The sequence below is a fragment of the Hemitrygon akajei genome, chromosome 12, assembly GCF_048418815.1.
Source record: "Hemitrygon akajei chromosome 12, sHemAka1.3, whole genome shotgun sequence".
NCBI classification, from domain to species: Eukaryota; Metazoa; Chordata; class Chondrichthyes; order Myliobatiformes; family Dasyatidae; genus Hemitrygon; species Hemitrygon akajei.
Window position 1 is genome coordinate 65027747 of NC_133135.1, and position 19381 is coordinate 65047127.

General features: G+C 40.0%; 1 protein-coding gene across 3 annotated transcripts in view; it reads right to left on the reverse strand.

Moving 5' to 3' along the window:
* Positions 1 to 19381, reverse strand: part of rnf2 (ring finger protein 2) — a 54157-nt gene that overhangs the window by 18852 nt on the left and 15924 nt on the right. For 2 of the 3 annotated variants that reach the window (XM_073063306.1, XM_073063305.1), the window contains exons 2-3: positions 10511 to 10599; positions 1803 to 1963 (exon numbers count right to left, since the gene is read on the reverse strand). In XM_073063306.1, coding sequence (XP_072919407.1) covers positions 1803 to 1963; positions 10511 to 10599 — 250 coding nt within the window. Of the gene's footprint in view, positions 1 to 1802; positions 1964 to 6873; positions 6965 to 10510; positions 10600 to 19381 lie in introns of all 3 variants that reach the window. The other variant, XM_073063307.1, reaches the window with a different exon arrangement.

Sequence of the window (19381 nt, forward strand, 5' to 3'; positions counted from 1 at the left end):
GAGTTGTATACTACAAATATAGTTTAATAATAAAATAAACCTTTGCAAAATGACAATATATCAATCTTCCTTCTCTGGAGAAACCTTTACCATCTGATCATTAATTAAAACAATGTAAGAAATAGGGACAGCAGTAGGCCACATGGCCTCTGTAATCCATTCCTCAGTTCAAAACTACCACAGCTAATTTGATTTTGTCCTCACCCTGCCATTCCCATTGTTTGACTTTCCTACAGACCCAAAATCTATTTCAAGTGCGTGTGTGTGTATAACACACACACACACACACACACACACACACACACACACACACACACACACACACACACACACACAGTTCTAAAGAATCAACTCCTCATCACTTTGAGCTCAATAAATAACCCTTAATACTGAAATTAATTAATCCCATCTCATTCTACCTGACCAGGTCTAAAATAACCTACTGCCTTACTTTTTTCCCCAAAATGTATTGCTCTAAACAAAAACTGTCCTGAATATAGTCCGAATTCTTCCAAGGCTACCTTTGATTTGTTTTGTCAGTTTGTCTTCAATAATTATTATTCACTCATAATTACTGAAATTACTTTATTTCCTAACCTGTAGTCTATTCTGTAGTACAGCTGTTGTTAGGGACCTCTAGACTACTCCCAGCAATTACATCTTTTCCCTGCTATTTTCACAGCTCCACCCAAACTGATTTAACATCTTGCTCTTCCAAGCTAAAATCATTTTCCACTACAGTACTGATGTCATTCTGTATTAGAGCCAAGCTGCTGCACCTGCTTTTCTGTTCTGTTGATCAGAATTCAACTGCCTTTTAGGTTCTCATTTGAAATTTAGAGCAAACCTCTAAAGAGAGGAAAAACATACCAATCAATTACCTTCCTGTATTTCCATGATGACATTTTTTAACTCACACAAATTAAAAAGTTATTATTGTTTCTCAAGCTGTTGATTCAACCTTGATTTAGAATATAAACACTTCGCCCTTCTCCACCCCTTTTTCATCATACTCCACAGAAACCCAATGGTGGAATAATACTGATTGACTGATTGGAATGTACAGGAAGCATCAACGAGCACTCATTTAAATTCAGATTACGGAGAAAATCAGAAACAAATCCAAAGCTTGCAGGGTGGCGATGCGAGTCAGGGCCCAGAGGCTGTGACCTAATTCCTGCAGCTGTGCTGCTGTACCAAGCCAATAAGCAAAAGCCCGTTTGTTCTCCAAAAAGAGAGGAGTGGTCCCACCCGACTTGCAGTTGACCGTTAAAGGATGGGTTGGCTTAGGTCTGGTAGCACGTTTCTGAGCAAAAGAGGAAGTGAACAGCATTACAAAATAAAATCAAATTAGATAAAATCTAAATGTTATCAAGGGAAACAAAAGGCAGCTATTACTTCTCATTATGAAATCTAAAGTTGCAAGGATACTTAAAATAACATATGCAGTATTTGGTGGTAAAGGTTTCTACTATGCAGTGTCAGTAAAATATTGTTTTATTTTTTGGAGAAAATGGAGCCCATGTTTCCTGCCAAATTTCTTACAAAACAAAAGGCTGATCACCTGTTGTTTGCCTGTTCTCATTCTGACACTGGTGAAAAGCCAGCGGTGTGCTGAGGAAATGCTCATTCAGCTGTTCCTCACTGGTGCACCCACAGCGAATTTAACGAGAAGTCTGCACACGCAAATCAAATATGACCAAGCACTTTGGGTTTTCATGTTAAACACAAACACAGCCCAATTTTTAAATAATTGTAGACAAAGTCAGGGGAGGAAATGTCATATCCATGTTATTACGTACCCACTCCTGAGGGCAGTAACAATACAGTCAGCACAGAAACGATGGAGACACTCTTTGGTTGTCATAGTGTTCTTCAGCATGTCTAGGCAGATTGGACACATCAGCTCACTGTGGAGACTTCTTGGTGACACTGCAATCTCCATTCCATCCGTGATTGCCTCCTGTAAATCACAAAGTTCAAAGTTCATCAAGTAGCCACATAAATGGCTGTAAGTCACATCTTCCTAGATGAAGTGATCAACACCTCTGGTGCATTGTGAAGTGATTTTTAAAAAAGTCAGAGAACTGCTCGTTATCTCTGGATCACTTTGAACCTAACCTCAGCTACCATCACCATTATTAATGGGAGAGCTTCACTGGTTTTCAGGCACTTAGTAGGTAGAGTTCTACAGAAGCCAAGCATAATAGCAGAACAGCAAGGTGAGAAGGAAGATAAAGAGGCAGGTTTAGTCCTACCCTAAAGCATTCATTGCCCATCTGAAGAAGACTTCCACAATTTAGAGTGTGGCACTATGGGTGATTGTCAAAGAGAAAGAAATTTGTTGCAGAATGGTTACAAAATGATTTATAAAACAACTGAAATTGTGTTCTCCATGTGCAAGTAAAAGATTTTTCAAGCACATTCATGATATCTTCACTTAAAATTGAAATCAAATCTCAGCATGTTAATTAACAGCCATGTTATGAAAGAAATTATTAACGTTTAACTTTGCAAGAATAGTATCTAATATTTAAATTATCTCTAAGATACAAAAGGTAACACCACATATTCATATCTTAATTTTAAAAGCAACATAATGGCCCAGAGGGTTCTGGTTTGTTCCTGCCAAAAGAAAAGATTCCTTCTGCTCAGACATAAAACTACCTTCCTGACCAAAATGCAAGATCCCATTGCAGCATGTATAGCTGACGATTTTAGGCTTAACAGTGCAGCTTTGCGTTTCTTAAAAAGGCTTTCAAAAACGCATTAAGATCCTGTCTTTGCAGTAGGCAGTTTATTAACCAGACAATCTGGATATTTCCCCTGATGACTCAGTCTAATGAAGTCAGGATATTTTATAAGGATGATCAAGCAATTTGAAAGCAATGCAAAAAAAAAACTAACTGAACTCCGAAGCTCTAAGAACAAGAAAATCTAACCTATATTGTGGACAATGAAGGATCTAATGAAAACGAGGAACTGATTAACCATTAATAAGAAAGTCCTGGAGAAGTTACTGAGCTTGAAATCTGATTAATGTCAAGGCCTAATGATGTATATTCAGAGATTTTAATGATGTGACATCAGAACCCAGCCCAAATCCCATAAATTTGAGGATAATAAGCATGACCCCACTACTGGAGAAAACAGGGAACAAATTGTCTCAACAACAGTTTGGGGAAAAACAAACCTACAAAGAAATATATAAACAGAACCTCTTAGAAATGAATTGTGCAGATTTCTGAAAAGTAAATTATATTTGTCTACTCTACTACAATTCTTGAGGACACAACTATTAGAATAGATACGTGAGAACCAACGGATTTTCAAAGTGTTTTGATGAATTCCCACACAGGAGTTGGGCAACAAGATAAACGCTAGCAGAATTGGGATAATATACTGATTGAGAACTATTTATCAGAGGACACAAAAAGGAATAAATCGCCTTTTCAGGTTGGCAAACTGTGGTTCGTGGATCAGTGCTTGACCCCAGTTGCTCTTCATCGATATTAACGACTTTGCTGAGTGGGTGGGGGTGTGGCAGAAATATCATATTTCCAAGTTTGCTGATAACATTCAATTATATTTTCACAAGTGTAGAGAGCTCATAGAAGTGTTTTTGGGGACATGGAGACTGAGCAAGTAGGTGAGAACATGGCCGATATATATACCAATGTGGGCATTCACTGTGGTACGTCCTGACAAAGGGTCTCGGCCCGAAACATAGACAGTGCTTCTTCCTATAGATGCTGCCTGGACTGCCAGCATTTTGTGTGTGTTGCTATTCTCTGTGGTGGATGACTTTGCGCACAACAGGTTTTTTTAAATGGGATGAAATTGGGTCATGTTGATGTTCAAAGACACCTGGGTGTGTTTATACCAAACTCACTGAAGGCAGACGCAGTATGTAATTTGGACAAATTATATAATAACCTTTATGGTGCGAGGGATAGACTACAGGATCAAGAAAATCTTGCTGCAAGTTGTACAAGGCCTTGGTGAAACCATAAATGGAGTTGTGCACAGTCATGAGCTTCCTTTCCCAAGAAAGATAGCTGCCTAGAGGGTATGCAGCAAAAATGCACTAGACTAACTCCAGCCATGGCTGTTTGAGGAGAGTTGACAAATTGGGACTAAAATTTAAAAGAATCAGAGGAAATCTCAATGAAACTCACAAAACCCTTGAAGGGACTGATAGACCCAATTGAGGAATGATATTTCCCCTGAATGAAGAAGCAGGGATCAGGAGGGTATTTCGGAATGCAATGAAGAAAACTTTCCTAACTTAGAGAGGGTGGATTCTATAAGCTCATCTGCTGTGGATACTTAATCAATCAAGTCCTGATGAAGGGTCTCAACCCAAAACAATCTCTCTGCCTCTACAAATGCTGTCGGACACTCTGAGTTCTTCCAGCAATTTACTTTGTCCCGTGTTATAGCATCTGCAGACTCTGCTGCGCAGAATTAGCATCTTCTTCGAACAGAATTCAGTAGATTTCTTGGATATTTTGAGTGCTGGAAAGCAGTACAAAGGTGGAAGTCTGTACAGTCAGCATTCTGACTGGCTGCATCACCGCCCGGTACCAATGCACAGGATGTGCTGAAGCTAGGGTTGTGGGCTTGGCCAGCTCCATCATGGGCCCAAGCCCCTTCCCACCTTCAAAGACATCTGCTGGCTTTTTGAGGCACTGTCTATCTTTGAGGACATTCAATGCCCGAGGCGTGCCCTCTTCTCACTGCTGCATCAGGGAGAAGGTACGAGAGCCCAAAGACCCAAACTCAATGATACGCAATCAGCTTCTTTTCCACTGCCATCAGATTTCTGAATGGTTCACGAATGCCACCTTGATGTTTCTTGTTACTTACTCTATTTTGTAACCCATTGTAATTTTGTGGTTGTATTGTACTGCTGCTGCAAAGGAACAAATTTCACATCATATAAGACAGCAATAATAAATCTCATTCTGAATCTGAACATGATCAGCCACCATCTCAGTGAAAGTATTAAGGGGGAGTTGATCCATCCCTGCTCCTATTTCATATAGTAATTTGAGAATAATAATCAGGTTTCACATCACCGATATATGATGTGAAATTTGTTAACATTACAGCAACAGTACAATGAAATACATAAATATAGAGAAAAAACTGAATTACAGTAAGTACATATATGTCTAATAAATAGTTAAATTAAAATAAGTAGTGCAAGCAAATAAAACCAGAAATTAAAAACCCATGTTCATGGGTTCAATATCCATTTAGAAATGGGGAAGAAGCTATTCCTGAACTGCTGAGTGTGTGCCTTCATGCTTCTGTACCTCCTTCCCTACAGTAACAACGAGAAGGCATGTCCTGGGTGGTGGGGACCTTAATAATGGATGCCACCTTCCTAAGGCACCACTCATTGAAGACATCTCGGATATAATGGAGCCAATACCCATGATGGAACTGACTAATCACAAATTTCTGCAGCTTAGTTCAATCCTGTGCAGTAGCCCTCCCCATACCAGACGGTGATGCAGCCAGTCAGAATACTGCCTTGTAGAAGTTTGAGCATTTTAGTTGACAAACCAAATCTCCTCAAATTCCGAATGAAGTACAGCCCCCATCTTGCCTTCTTTATAGCGGCATCAGAACGTTGCGTCCAGATAATTTGTTTTGAGTAAACAAAATGAAATACTGGAAATTTTGGAAATCTGAAATATAAATAACAAATCTTGGAAATACTCAGCAGGTCAACTTACACCTAATGCAAGAGAGATTAATATTGTGGGTCAAGGACTTTTTACTCGAATCACTAGGTGGCATGTTGGCAAATTTTAAAGGAACACTTTAACGTTCAGTTCATACAAGAACACTTTCATATTCAGGTGAGCGAAAAGCCACTCACCTGGATTTCTAACCCCAGAATTCTTTCTTTAGAATTGGTGCTTTACATACTGAGTATTCCTTCTTTTATTTTCTAATTAAATAACCTTTAAATTCCAAATTTAGTGTGTTTATCCTCCCTTTCTTTTAAACGTTTCTTTGTCGCCAAGTCTGGTCAAAGGCATGTCTACAAGACCCAGTGCCTTTGAGCAGCTTCCAGGAACTGTGCAACACCCACCAAGGTGATACCCGCAATTAAAATACAGCAGCGTAATGGTTAGCGCAACGCTTTGCAGTACCAGCGTTCGTTTCACGTCGCTGTAGGGAGTTTGTACGTTCGCCCCTTGGGGTTCCTCTGGGTGCTCCGGTTTCCTCCCACAGTCCAAAGACATACTGGTTGATAGGTTAATTAGTTATTGCAAACTGTCCCATGATTTGGCTAGGGTTAAATCGGCGTGGGGGGGGGGGGGGAGGGATGCTTAAATAAAATGGGGTGCTATGCAACACTTTCCCTCCAAAGTCACCACATTAAGTATCATGAATTCTAAAGCTCATTCATGCGTCATGCTAAAAGATGGCTATTTTCTGTATATTCCATTCCCTAAACAGTTAACTCATGCTATTCCTCCAATAAAATTTGAAAGAATATTGATGAGTTACTGTATGGTCACAAGAGATGCCAAAATCATAAAAGGCTGTGAAGCCCCAGAAGTTCAGCCCAACCATGGCACAAGACACTTATTCCCAATCCCAAACAACTTCCATCCTTACTTTACCCGAGGAACACCAAATTCCTACCTTGCCACATCAATCCAACTCTTCATATACTTAGATGACATCTTGTAGTTCTACTAAGTGCTATTCTCTCCCATCAAATTTAATCAGCGATCCTCCTGTGGATCACTTCCCTGTTCCTGTGTGATTTGACTCTTAACCAATTCAGAACGAGTGAACAAACCAGTATGCCAGCAACTGGGCATCACTGATACAACAGCAATTTACCTCGTTTCCAGGCCAAACTTTACTTGACTGATAACTGCAATTAGACTGAATATAGTTCATTAATTGTTCCAAAATCCTTTTCTGACAGCATCTATAAAATAACAAATGAGGATAACTTTAGCTTCCTAATTAGCTAAGAAAAACCTGGTTTGTAAATACAGTAAGTCAGATCTGTTAAATTGAACAACAGTAGGTAGGAACCTCCACTTAGATTTTGTCCTGACAAGGCTCTGAAAAATTGCCCCTCTTAAAAAATGCAATCTGCCATGGAGACAGAAAATGTAAATGCTGTGTTTCTTTCTATGTTATAAAACATTTTGAAATGGGTTAGAATGCACTGTATAGGTGCATATAATCAAAATAAAAATCAGTTCCTTAGTCCACTATACAAGAACTGAATTCTCTCTTTGGTCCCAGTAAACTACCTGCTTTACACATAATAACAGAACCATTTCTTCTTCCACCTTTCAGAAATGGGAGAAGCACAAACGGAAGTGAAGAAACTACATTGTCACATTTTGTAAGAAATAATATTGTTACACGCACAGCTATGGGTCACACTATCAAAAGACTGTTGAGCAATTCTGAGCAATAAAGATGAATTCTAGTTGAAGGAGACAAAAGGAGAGGCTGGATGTTGAACCTTCAAGAATATCCAGAACAGACTCGGTCATCCGTGACAACCACCATGCTTCTTCCATTACAATGTCAGGGTGTATTCTGGAGTTAGGTACATAGCAAATCTTAACTTCAGCAACCAATCTATAGACCTGAACTTGGATTGTAGATTAAATTTAAAATGCAGCCCTGGACAACAGTTTTCTGGAGCTGTGGATGCCTGTTGATCGAAAACCAGACAATGCTGATTAACATTCATTTTGGGTGTGTGGAGTGTGTATGCAAAGAAGAAGGTGTGAAAATTATATGCAATTCTAAAGGAAGATTGTAGGTACATTCTAACTATAGCATTGTCCTGTCACCTTTGAACCTCAGCATGTAAAATGTCATGTAATATTGGGTCAAATAGGCCTCTTCCTCCAAGAGTGTCTCATTTTGTTGAATAAAACACTTTTGTATCCACTAGCTTCAGTGACTTTGTTCACAATAAAACAAGCCCAAGTTTAAAAAGATATATTTAATGATTCATGATATTCAAATCCATTGCAGTACTTGAATTACAATACCTGAATTACTTCATCTATCATCCTTTCAAAGATTATCCATAAAATTATCACAGAGCCCAATCATTCTAAAATCATACCAACTATTCCCATGATACAAATGTTATTTACATTACTCATAGAAAGTGGTGACATTTTTATTTCACGAAGATTGTCATGTTATTTAGTGTATAATTGCTCAGGTTCACTTTAAACATCACTAAACATTACCATCCAACACTGCTTAAGTTGTAGAATTTACAACCATATCAGTCAAAACATCACAAATACATTCATTTAATTAACTGGATTACATTCCATCAACCCAATCCCAGGAATTTTGTGGATTATTTAATCTGTTTAGCTTCGGAATACTAACTTCATTTTCTACTTGCGCATCTGGAGTGTAGCCCCTCTCATAATGTCTGTGATTTATCCAACATCTCACTGCAACAAGTATTTGTGGATAACATATTCAATACAAATGATGCAAGACAATTGTTTGCAATTGCTTTAATATTTAAATAATAATCTTGTCAATTATTCTGCTTGCCTTTAGTAACCTACAATAATGGTTTTTGTTTTACAAAATATAAATGCGAATGTGACAATGAAATAGAAAAACTGAATAGCAGATCATTTGTACATTGCAACTACCAGGAAGGTAGATGAGCGAAACCCACACTGCAAGCACGATTTATGACCCAAAGAGCCTTTCTATGAGGAAAACTCATTCCATGCCTTCATGGATTTAGATTTTGCCAAGTCATCAACCCAAACTATTAATTTTGTTTCTATCCCTACATACACTGACTAACCTGCTGGATTTTTCAGGAATTTTCTTTCTCTAAATTCAGATTTTTGCCAGATCTCTTGTGATAGGAGCATTCTTCGTTATCATTAAGTTCACCGCTGCTGGCGCTTGACCCAGTTGTGTCTTCTGGGACGAGCTTCTGCTTCTCTTAGATCATTAATTCCTTACCTTTTTCTATCGGGCTGCTGCTTCTTTTTCCATGTCCAAGCCCCAATCAGAGAGAAAGGAGAGAGGATGAGGAATGCAAAAATGACAGATTCAAATAAAACCGAAAACTGAAAAAGGGCAGGCAGAGAAAGAATAACAAATATAATTAGGTTGCAGATAGGGAAAATTGATTTGCACAGCACAAATAGGGAAAAATATAAGGCAGAAGCAGAAGAGAAAGAGACGACAAAAATCAAGGAAAATTGAAATAGACTAAAGGGAATGTGGAAACAATAAAGACTAAATGATTCAAAAGGGGGAGGAGTAGAAAGTGCAAAGAGACAACCACAGTTAGTCAGAAAAGTGAGGAAGAGAATAGGTAAAGTCAGAATGATGTAGAAAAATGTGGTAAAAGTTTAGAACAGATATTTTTCTCTAACTTACCCAAACCAGTATCAGAGGTTGTTATTTCTGAAGGGAAGCACCAATTATTTTAAATAATTTTTTTTCAGGAATGATGATATTTACCATACTATATTGTAAAGGGTTAATTTTTGTGCTAATTGAATGCCTTACCACCACTGTGAGCTTGAATGTAACAGGACTGGCTGCAGGAGATTTGATTACAACCATAGGAACAGCATGAAACTTAGTTGAACACAGGGGTGGTGACAAGTGATTCACTGGTTTGAGATGGTGTTATGTTGTAGTCCACTTACTGCAGCGTTTCGTATCAATGGAAAGGGGATAAAAGTAGAGTGGTCAGGGGACTTGCGGGTAGTTTTTCCAAGGCTTTCCCGATGGGCTGGTCGTGAACAGTACTGTGAAATGAGTGGGAGCTGTGCTCTAGTGAGACGGGCCCATGCACACCTAGTTAAGTATTTTAATGCTTGCTCTGTTCTGTCCTAATAAATGTAGTTATGTAGATAATTGGTGTTTGTGCTTTTCTGTCCCATCGTGTCAGATCCGAGAGCCTATTTTTTTTTTAAAACACAATGTATACATATACTTAAAGTTGATGCAATATGATCAAAACACAAGCATGTTACTTCAAAAATAAATATGTAATATATAGTATTATTAAACTAAAGCTTTCATGAACTGAGATACTGTTACTGCTCAGAGTACGGATCCTTCAGGCCAGTGAATTAGTCCCTCTACATACTATACAGGTTAGATGTAGGTGAGCAAAGACCATGGGCAGTGGGTCCCTAAACTTCTGTCAGCTCAACCCAACTCCCAAAACTGGTGCACTTGTTTATATAGCTGCAGTAGAATGGCCAGTGTTTAGTGAAAACCAACATTCAAACATTGGAGGCCACATAAATTTAAACATGTGGCTCTTATCTTGCCAGTTTCCCAAAGATGCTATTGACTTTATATTGATTCAGAATTCCCATCTTGAATAGGTAGAAACAAAAATGTCTAAAGATTATTCTTAGAGAAAGAGCTAGTGCATTTCAACTACAATGCAAAGTTAATGATCCCGCAACAACGTATGTAAATATGATATTACCTGTGGTGTTCGTTGTAGTTCATACAAACTGAGCTCCCATGTTTTGCTGAGAGGCTGGGTTCCATTGGTCTGCACAATTTGTGCCATTACTGTAAGAAACAATTAAATAACATGAAAACTGAAAGTTTTACTCATCAGTGCTTTGTTATCCCACTTTCTCAAATCCCTCCTCCAAACAGAACACTTCAATATAAATGAAAACTAAGCTGCAGATGCTGCAAATCTGAAATAAAAACAGAAAATGTTGGAAATACTCAGAAGATCAGGCAGCATCTGAGGAAAGAGAAATGATTAACATTTCCAATTCAGAACAGATGAAGTGTCTGATGTAGGACCTTGGACCTGAAATGTTAATCATTTCTCCTTTCACAGATGCTGCCTGATCTGCTCAGCTTTTCCCCAGTCTTTTCTGGTAAATCTGGGGATGATACCAAAATTGGTGGAGTCGTGGGCAGTGAAGACTGTTGTTCAAGTTGAAAACTGGATCTTGATCAACTGAGAAAGGAATGGCAAATGAAGTTTAACTCAGACAGGTGCAAAGCAATGCACCTTAAAAAGTTAAACTAGGACAGAAAGCAGCAGAGCCCTGGGAGACTTATGGGGGCAAGTACATAGTTCTTTTTGTGGCAACAAAATGCTGAAGGCAACATATGGTATACTTGTCATCAAGCACTGACTGAGCATAAGCATTTGGACATCAGGTTACATCTGCACAGGATGTTGGTGAGACCACTCCTGGAATATTATGTGCAGTTCTGGTTACCATACTATAGGAAGAATGTGGCTAAGTTAGAGAAGGTGCAGAAAAGATTCATAAGGATGTCGCTGGACAGGAGACTTGATTCATAAGGGGAGTCTGGCACCATTCTCTCTAGAGTGAAGGAGGTTGAGGGGGTGACCTTATCGATGGTCTTCATGATTTTATAAAGGAGGGTGGCCAGTCTTTTCCCCAGCTAGACCAAGACTAGATGGTCATAAAGACAAGAGATTCTGCAAACATTGGAAGTCTTGAGCAACAAAAACTATATGCTGGAGGCTCTCGGCAAGTCAGGCAGCATTTGTAGAGGGAAATAAACAGTCAACATTACAAACCAAAACCCTTCATTAGGACTGAAAAGGAAGTGGACGGAAGCCAGAATAAGGTGGGTGGAGGGGAAGCAGCACAAGCCCACAGCTGATAGGTGAGACCAAATGAGGAAGAAGGTGGGTGGGTGGAGGAGTGGGAATGAAATAAGAAGCTGGGTGGTGATAGGTGGAAGAACTAAAGGGCTGAAGGAGGAGGAATCTGATAGGAGAGCACAGTGATCAAAAGAGAAGGAGGAGGGCCTCCAAAAAGGAAGAGATGGGCAGGCCAGAAGAGCAGGAACCAGAACGGGGAATGGAAAATGGGGAGGAGGAAGAAATTATTCCCTCCATAAATGCTGCCTGACTTGTGAAGTTCCCCCACATTTTGTGTGCAAGGCTAGAGAGGGTGTGGGTTTAAGGTGAAGAGGAAAAGGATTTAAAGGGGACCTGAAAGACAAGTGGGTATGTGGACCAATCTGCCAGTAGAAGTGGAAGTGGTAGAGGTGGGTGCACTTATAATGTGTAAAATACATTTGACTGGTTTGTGGGTGAGAAAGGATGTGGGCCAAATGTAGGAAATGGCACTCGCTCAAGAAGGTGCTTAGGAACAGCAAAGGTGAGTTGGGCTGAAGAGGACTACTTGCAACACTTAAATCAACAAAGCAGTTATTGTTGTTTTATGAAATACACTGAATTAAATGAGAACAGATTGGTAAACCATCATTTTCCTGACAGGTATCAAGCCACATTCATGGTAGTCTCTTGTGCCTATCCAAATATATTAACATACAAACAGATGAAGTCCCCATTTTCTGTAGACACAACCCCACAAATCATGTCAAGTTTCCCCACAAGATTGATTAAGAATGTTTTACTAAGTGCATTCACTCTCACCAAAGCCAAATATCCTCATGATTAAAGGATTATTTTACTACAAAACAAATACACCTCATCACCTTCCCAAGTTGCGAAAGTTTTTCCTTTTGGGATTGGTGAAGATTTAGCTGCCCTTGGACAATTATTCACAAATATTTAGATTCATATCATGTATTTGCGATGGAACAAACTGAAAGAGCTAATTAAGAAAAGTGCCATAACATACATTTTGTGAAATCTCATATTCAGACAGATCAAATATTTGTTCATTGATAAGTGTCCACAAAGCAATTTTTCTTTTTTATCCCCCAAGAATTTTCTATTTTTTTAAAGAACCAAAAAGTTTATTTGATCACAGTAGCCTTTCCATTCACATACATCTCAATAAGGGGAAAGGAAAGCCATTTGGCCACATATCAGCTCTGTCATACCACACAGCCCTCATTGCTGGGGGAAACACTCCGTTCAATGCAGACTGGCACTTCCATTGTATCCTGGATAACAGACTATCTGACTGTCAGACCGCAGTTTGTGCAGCTTCAGAGCTGTGTGTCAGACATGGCTGTAAGCAGCACTGGGGCCCCACAGGGGACTGTATTGGCTCCTTTCCTGTTTGCCCTGTATACCTCGGACTTTAGATACAATACTGAGTCACCTGCAGAAATTCTCTGATGACTTAGCAATAGTTGGGTGTATAAAGGGAGGACAGATGGATGAATACAGGGCCCTGGCGGACGACTTTATCAAATGGTGTAAGACGAATCATCTACAGCTCAACATTAGTAAGACAAAGGAGATGGTGATGGACTAGGAAGACCAAGCCTGCATTGCTCCCTGTTACTGTTGACAGTGAGGACCTACAAGTAGCTGGGAGTGGACCTGGATGACAGACTTGAGTGGAGCACCAACACAGAGGCTGTGTACACAAAGGACCTGAGTTGACTGAGGTCCTTTGCAGTATACAGGCCTCTCCTTCACACGTTCTACAAGTCTGTTGTCACCAGTACAATCTTCTATGCGGTGGGGTGCTGGGGCAATGGCATTAACACGGGTGATGCCAACAGGCTCAATAAGATTTGAAAGGTTGGCTTTGTTACTGGAGTCAAACTGAACACACTGGAGGCTGTGGTAGAACAAGGGACCCTATGGAAAATCCTGGCAATTCTGGACAACGTTTCTCACCCTCTGCATGCTACCTTGGCTGAACAGAGGAGCACTTTTAGTAAAAGACTAAAACAACTGTGCTGCTCCAAAGAGCACTATATAAGGTCATTCTTACCTTCAGCCATTAGGCCCAATATTGAATCAAACTATAGCCGGGGAAGTGATGACCCCCTCCTATTAGACTGTTTGAGGTAACTTATATTTTTTATCCTTTCTACTTCTCTTCTAATATTTATACCTGTGGACTTGTAATGCTACTGTGACACTGATTTCTTTTGGTGTCAATAAAGCAGCTAATCTATCCATCTATCATTCAAAAGGTTCATGGCTGATCATTTTCCTTACACTCAGCTACACTTGTACTAATTTCATAGCCCTTTATTTTATTAATCTTCATCTTGAACATATTCAACAGCTGAGCTTCTTTTTCTTGAATGGAGACCTCAAGTTCACTACTGTCTGGGTGAAGAAATTCTTCCGCACCTCAGGTCTGAATGGGGAAAATCCTTATTCTGAAATCTACTCCGCAAGGCCCTTTGAGAAAGCTGCATGTTTGAGCAATTTCTCATCCCTCTGAGAGAATAGGTCAAATCTGTTTATTCTCTTCTCAATAGAGGAAAGCAGCCACCCCAGAAACAAACTAACCAATTTTCACTGCCACAAGTCTATCCAAAGTTGGGAGACCAGATCTGCATGCAATATTCCAGGTGTAGTCTTTCAAGAGGACCACAGCCTTGCTCTGGTTTAGACGCTTGTGTGCCTCAATGACCCGGAGAACTAAGTTGGCTGGAGTCAGGACATTGTGCTTTTGCTTTTGGTGAGGTCACAGATGCCGAACAGGTCAAAGGGTAGAGGTTAGACTAAGAGTGGGTCCACTAATCCTCCAGGTCAGGGATTCAACTCAAGACTAACAACACTGATTGGTGAAACAAAATTGTTACGGAAACAGTAACAGAGAATCCTTCTACATTTGAGTGTGACGGTATTCCTGAGTCTCCACCCGGATCATGCATCACTGACTGTAGTGAAAACTGAGCTACCGATACAATGAAGGAAGCCCTGAACACCACCAGAGATGGAGGACCATTGTCGCCCTAAATGCCAGCAGCATTAGGGGCCGTAGAGAGATTCCAGGTGCAGTGTCACCAGTATCCTTTATAGTTACAGTAATATGTCTTTACTCTTGAATTCAAATCTTCTTGTACTAAAGAGCAAAAATCAAAACAATCACCATCAATAGTTTTTCATCTATGCTTAATTATGACATCTTCCAAAGATTTGTTCTTTCTCCCTACTTATTCTCTCATCTGAAACGCGGAACCTGTCCCCAGACATCATATTTAATTTCTACTATTTATCTCAAAACTCCATGGCCTCTAAACTATCTCTGATGTCAAGTAACTGATGACCAGAAATTTCCACCTTCTAAATGCTAGCATGATTGATCCCACATGAAGCATGGTTCACGTAGCAACAAGCTAACCAAACATCAACTCCATCCAGTTTCTGACAGTCATATGACACTAAACCCAGCTATTACATCCAATGAATGAGTTTAGGTATGCAAAGTTTTGGTAATTAACTACAGCTTGATGGAGACACAGGCCATTTTACTAAGAATGTGACATGGTAGCAATTGGTCAGGTTAGATTTATGCTAATTTTAAATATATGTGACTGGGACACAAGGATGTAATTTTTTTTTAAAACATCATCTGACTACCACATCAGAGACTCAATGATCTTCAAAGCTCATGTTTTCATTTGATTTCATAGTATCTAACACATTTGCCCTTTTAATGTAGAAAATGGATTAACCAATCAACGACATCCAGGCCACAAGAAACCTTGGGAAAGGGCCAAGAAGGACACACCACTCAGCACTTCCGGCTGAAGACACACACTCACTTCAGAATAATTTCCAACATGTGCCAATGTGGCGCCCTGCTGCTCGAGACTGTATTCCTTACTTTGCCTGCAGATCCCTCCAAACTAAGACTAATAGGCACTGGAGAAGTTTTTTCTCTACTGCGGTCACTTTGCTGAACAGTTAACTGCCGGTTAACTGTCGGCTAACTATTACTTGGATTGCACTACCTGTATGTATAATCTATATTTTCATTTATATTTATCATTATTATTGTTATGAGCAGAGAGACAACATCTGCCAGAAGTAAATTCCTTGTATGTGCATAGGTACTTGGCGATTAAAGTCTGATTCTGATATCCACTGCTATTCTTGGCTGAACATACTGGGTGACAGATTTTGATCAGATATATTGGTTGCATGATCATTTAGGTATCCATAACCTTCTACTTCTTTTGTGTTCAATATGCAATGTTGCATCTTCACCCAGGCTTACAAGCCAAGCTTGGTGCTGCTGCTGCTCCAAAACAGCTTTCATCATTATTTATATTTGATAGCTTTCTCTAGGAGTCGAGACATAAAGATCTGACTCAGTCAAGGATATAATAAATACACATTTCTAAATTGCCTGTTTTATTTATTTGCAATCAATATGTCTCTTCAGAGTTTTAATCTTCTGTCTGTTACAGATTAATACCTTGATGTGATCTGCTCTTAACCAGGCAACTTAACATTACTTCACAGCAAATAAAGTCTAGAAACACAATGATATTGATTCAGCTTGATGAAAGAAAGTTAAAACAGCATAGAAATAGAATTATTTGATTAACAAACATGAGAATGACTGAAGCTTCAAATGAGACTTGTTTGTCAAGAGACACTGGTGTGTGAATAACACATGCAACAAAAAGTAACATTCCAATAATTTTTTTTTAAAATCAAATCCAACATAGTTCCTTTTCATAAATCACCATGTTCATTTTCTCTGAGTTCTGAGTTTTGCCAGTCTGAGAAAAAAAAGCCTCCACTATTTTTCCATAACATGTATCAATGGCCTTCTTTCCCTGATTCACTGACTCTCCTGCACTCTTCAGCTACACTTTCTCCAAAGATCAGAATGAGGTTTAATATCACTGGTATATATCATGAAACTTGTTGGCTTTGTGGCAACAGTACATTGCAATAAATAAGAGAGAAAAAAGACTGAATTACAGTAAAAAAAATACACATACATATAATATACCCACACACACATATACCTCATATGGAGCCAGTGATCATTAATGGAGAATGTGTGGAGCAGGTTAAGACCTACAAGTATCTGGGAGTACAGTTAGACGAGAAGCTAGACTGGACTGCCAACACAGATGCCTTGTGCAGGAAGGCACAGAGTCGACTGTACTTCCTTAGAAGGTTGGCGTCATTCAATGTCTGTATTGAGATGCTGAAGATGTTCTATAGGTCAGTTGTGGAGAGCGCCCTCTTCTTTGTGGTGGCGTGTTGGGGAGGCAGCATTAAGAAGAGGGACGCCTGACGTCTTAATAAGCTGGTAAGGAAGGCGGGCTCTGTCGTGGGCAAAGTACTGGAGAGTATAACATCGGTAGCTGAGCGAAGGGCGCTGAGTAGGCTACGGTCAATTATGGAAAACCCTGAACATCCTCTACATAGCACCATCCAGAGACGGAGAAGCAGTTTCAGCGACAGGTTGCTATCGATGCAATGCTCCTCAGACAGGATGAAGAGGTCAATACTCCCCAATGCCATTAGGCTTTACAATTCAACCGCTAGGAGTAAGATATGTTAAAGTGCTGGGGTTGATTATATTTAATGTATCTAAGTAAACTACTTAAGAACTTTTTAAAAGCTATTATTAATGCTTTTTGAGAGAGGGATTTAGATGCATATCATATTTTTACTGAGTTAAGTATTGTATGTAATTAGTTTTGCTAAAACAAGTGTATGGGACATTGGAAAAAAATGTTGAATTTCCCCATGGGGATGAATAAAGTATCTATCTATCTATCTATCTATATATGTATATATAATAGTTAAGTTAAATAAGTGGTGCAAAAATAGAAATAAAAACATAGTGAGGTAGTGTTCATTGGTTCAATGTCCATTCAGTAATCGGACGGCAGAGGGGAAGAAGCTGTTCCTGGATCACTCAGGCTTTTGTACCTCCTTCCTGATGGTAGCAATGAGAACAGGGCATGACCTGGGTGATGGGGGTCCTCAAGTCCTCAATGATGGACGCTGAGGTTTTGAGGCATCACTCCTTGAAGAAGTCCTGGATACTAGGGAGGCTAGTGCTCATGATGGAGCTGCCTAAGTTTACAACTTTTTTGCAGCTTACTTTGGTCCTGTGTAGTAGCTCCCCCATACGAGAAGGTGGAGCAACCAGTTATAATGGTCTCCACGGTACATCTGTCGAAATTTCCCTGTGTTTTTGGAGAAAGCAAATCTTCTCAAACTCCTAATGAAATACAGCTGCTCTCGTGCCTTCTTTGTAGCTGCATTGATATGTTGGACCCAGATTAGATCCTCAGAGATATTGACGCCTAGTAATTTGAAATTGCTCACTCTTTCCACGTCGGATCCCTCAGTGAGGACTGGTGTGTGCTCCCTCATCTTACCAGTTCTGAAGTCCACAATCTGCTCTTTGGTCTTACTGATGTTCAGTGCAAGGTTGTTGCTGTCATCCACACAACTAGCTGATACATCTCATTCCTGTACACCCCCTCGTCACGATCTGAAATTCTGCTTCTGTGTTGTCAGCAGATTTATCGATGGCATTTGAGTAGTGCCTAGCCACACTGTCATGGGTGTAGAGAGAGCAGAGTGGTGGGCTAAGCACACATCCCCGAGGTAGACCGGTGTTGACTGTTAGTGAGGTGGAGATGTTGTTTCCGATCTGCACAGATTGTGGTCTTCCAGTTGCAGAGGGAGGTACAGAGATCCAGGTTCTGGAGCTTTCTGATCAGAACTGTAGGAAAAATAGTGTTAAACACTGAGCTGGAGTCATCTATCCATCTATCTATTAGACAGCATCCTGACCTAGAGATTTGTATTGTCCAGGGTGATCCAAGGCCGCATGAAGAGCCATGAGATCGGGTATGCTGTAGACCTATTGTGGCGATGGGCAAATTGCAGAGGGACCAGGTCGTTACTGAGACAGGAGTTGATTCCAGCCATAACTAACCTCTCAAAGCACATCATCACTGTAGATGTAAGTGCCACTGGACAACAGTCATTAAGGCAGCTCACACTACTCTTCTTGGATACTGGTATAATTGTTGCCCTTTTGAAGCAGGTGGGAACTTCCAACTGTAGTAAAGAGAGATTGTGAACGTATTTGAACACCCCTGCCAGCTGTTTAGCACAACTTTTCAGAGCCCTACCAGATAATCCATCGGAGTCTGTTGCCTTGCAAGGATTCACCCTCTTGAATGTCGGCCAAATGTCCACCTCTGATAGAGATCACAGGGTCAGCAGGTGCTGAGGGATCTGCATTGTTGTAGTTTTATTTTTCCTTTCAAAGTGAGCATAAGGGGTGTTGAGCTCATCTGGGAGTGAAGCATCGCCATTCAAGGTGTTAAGTTTCACTCTGTAAGAAGTAACGGCCCGCCAACCCTGTGAGAGTTGACACGCATCCAATTTCACCTCCAACCTCGTGCAGAATTGTCCCTTACCTCTTGAAATAACCCCTTGCAAGTCCTAACTGGTTTTCCTCTACAGACCTGGGTCACCAGACTTGGAATGCCACAGATCTAGCCCTTAGCAGAGCACAAGCCTCCTGGTTCATCTCTGACTCGTTAATCTCATTCCTGAGGTACCAGAAAAGGCTTTGTATTTTGTAATTTCATTAAAGCATTACCATTAATAACAGCCAAAAGTTAAACT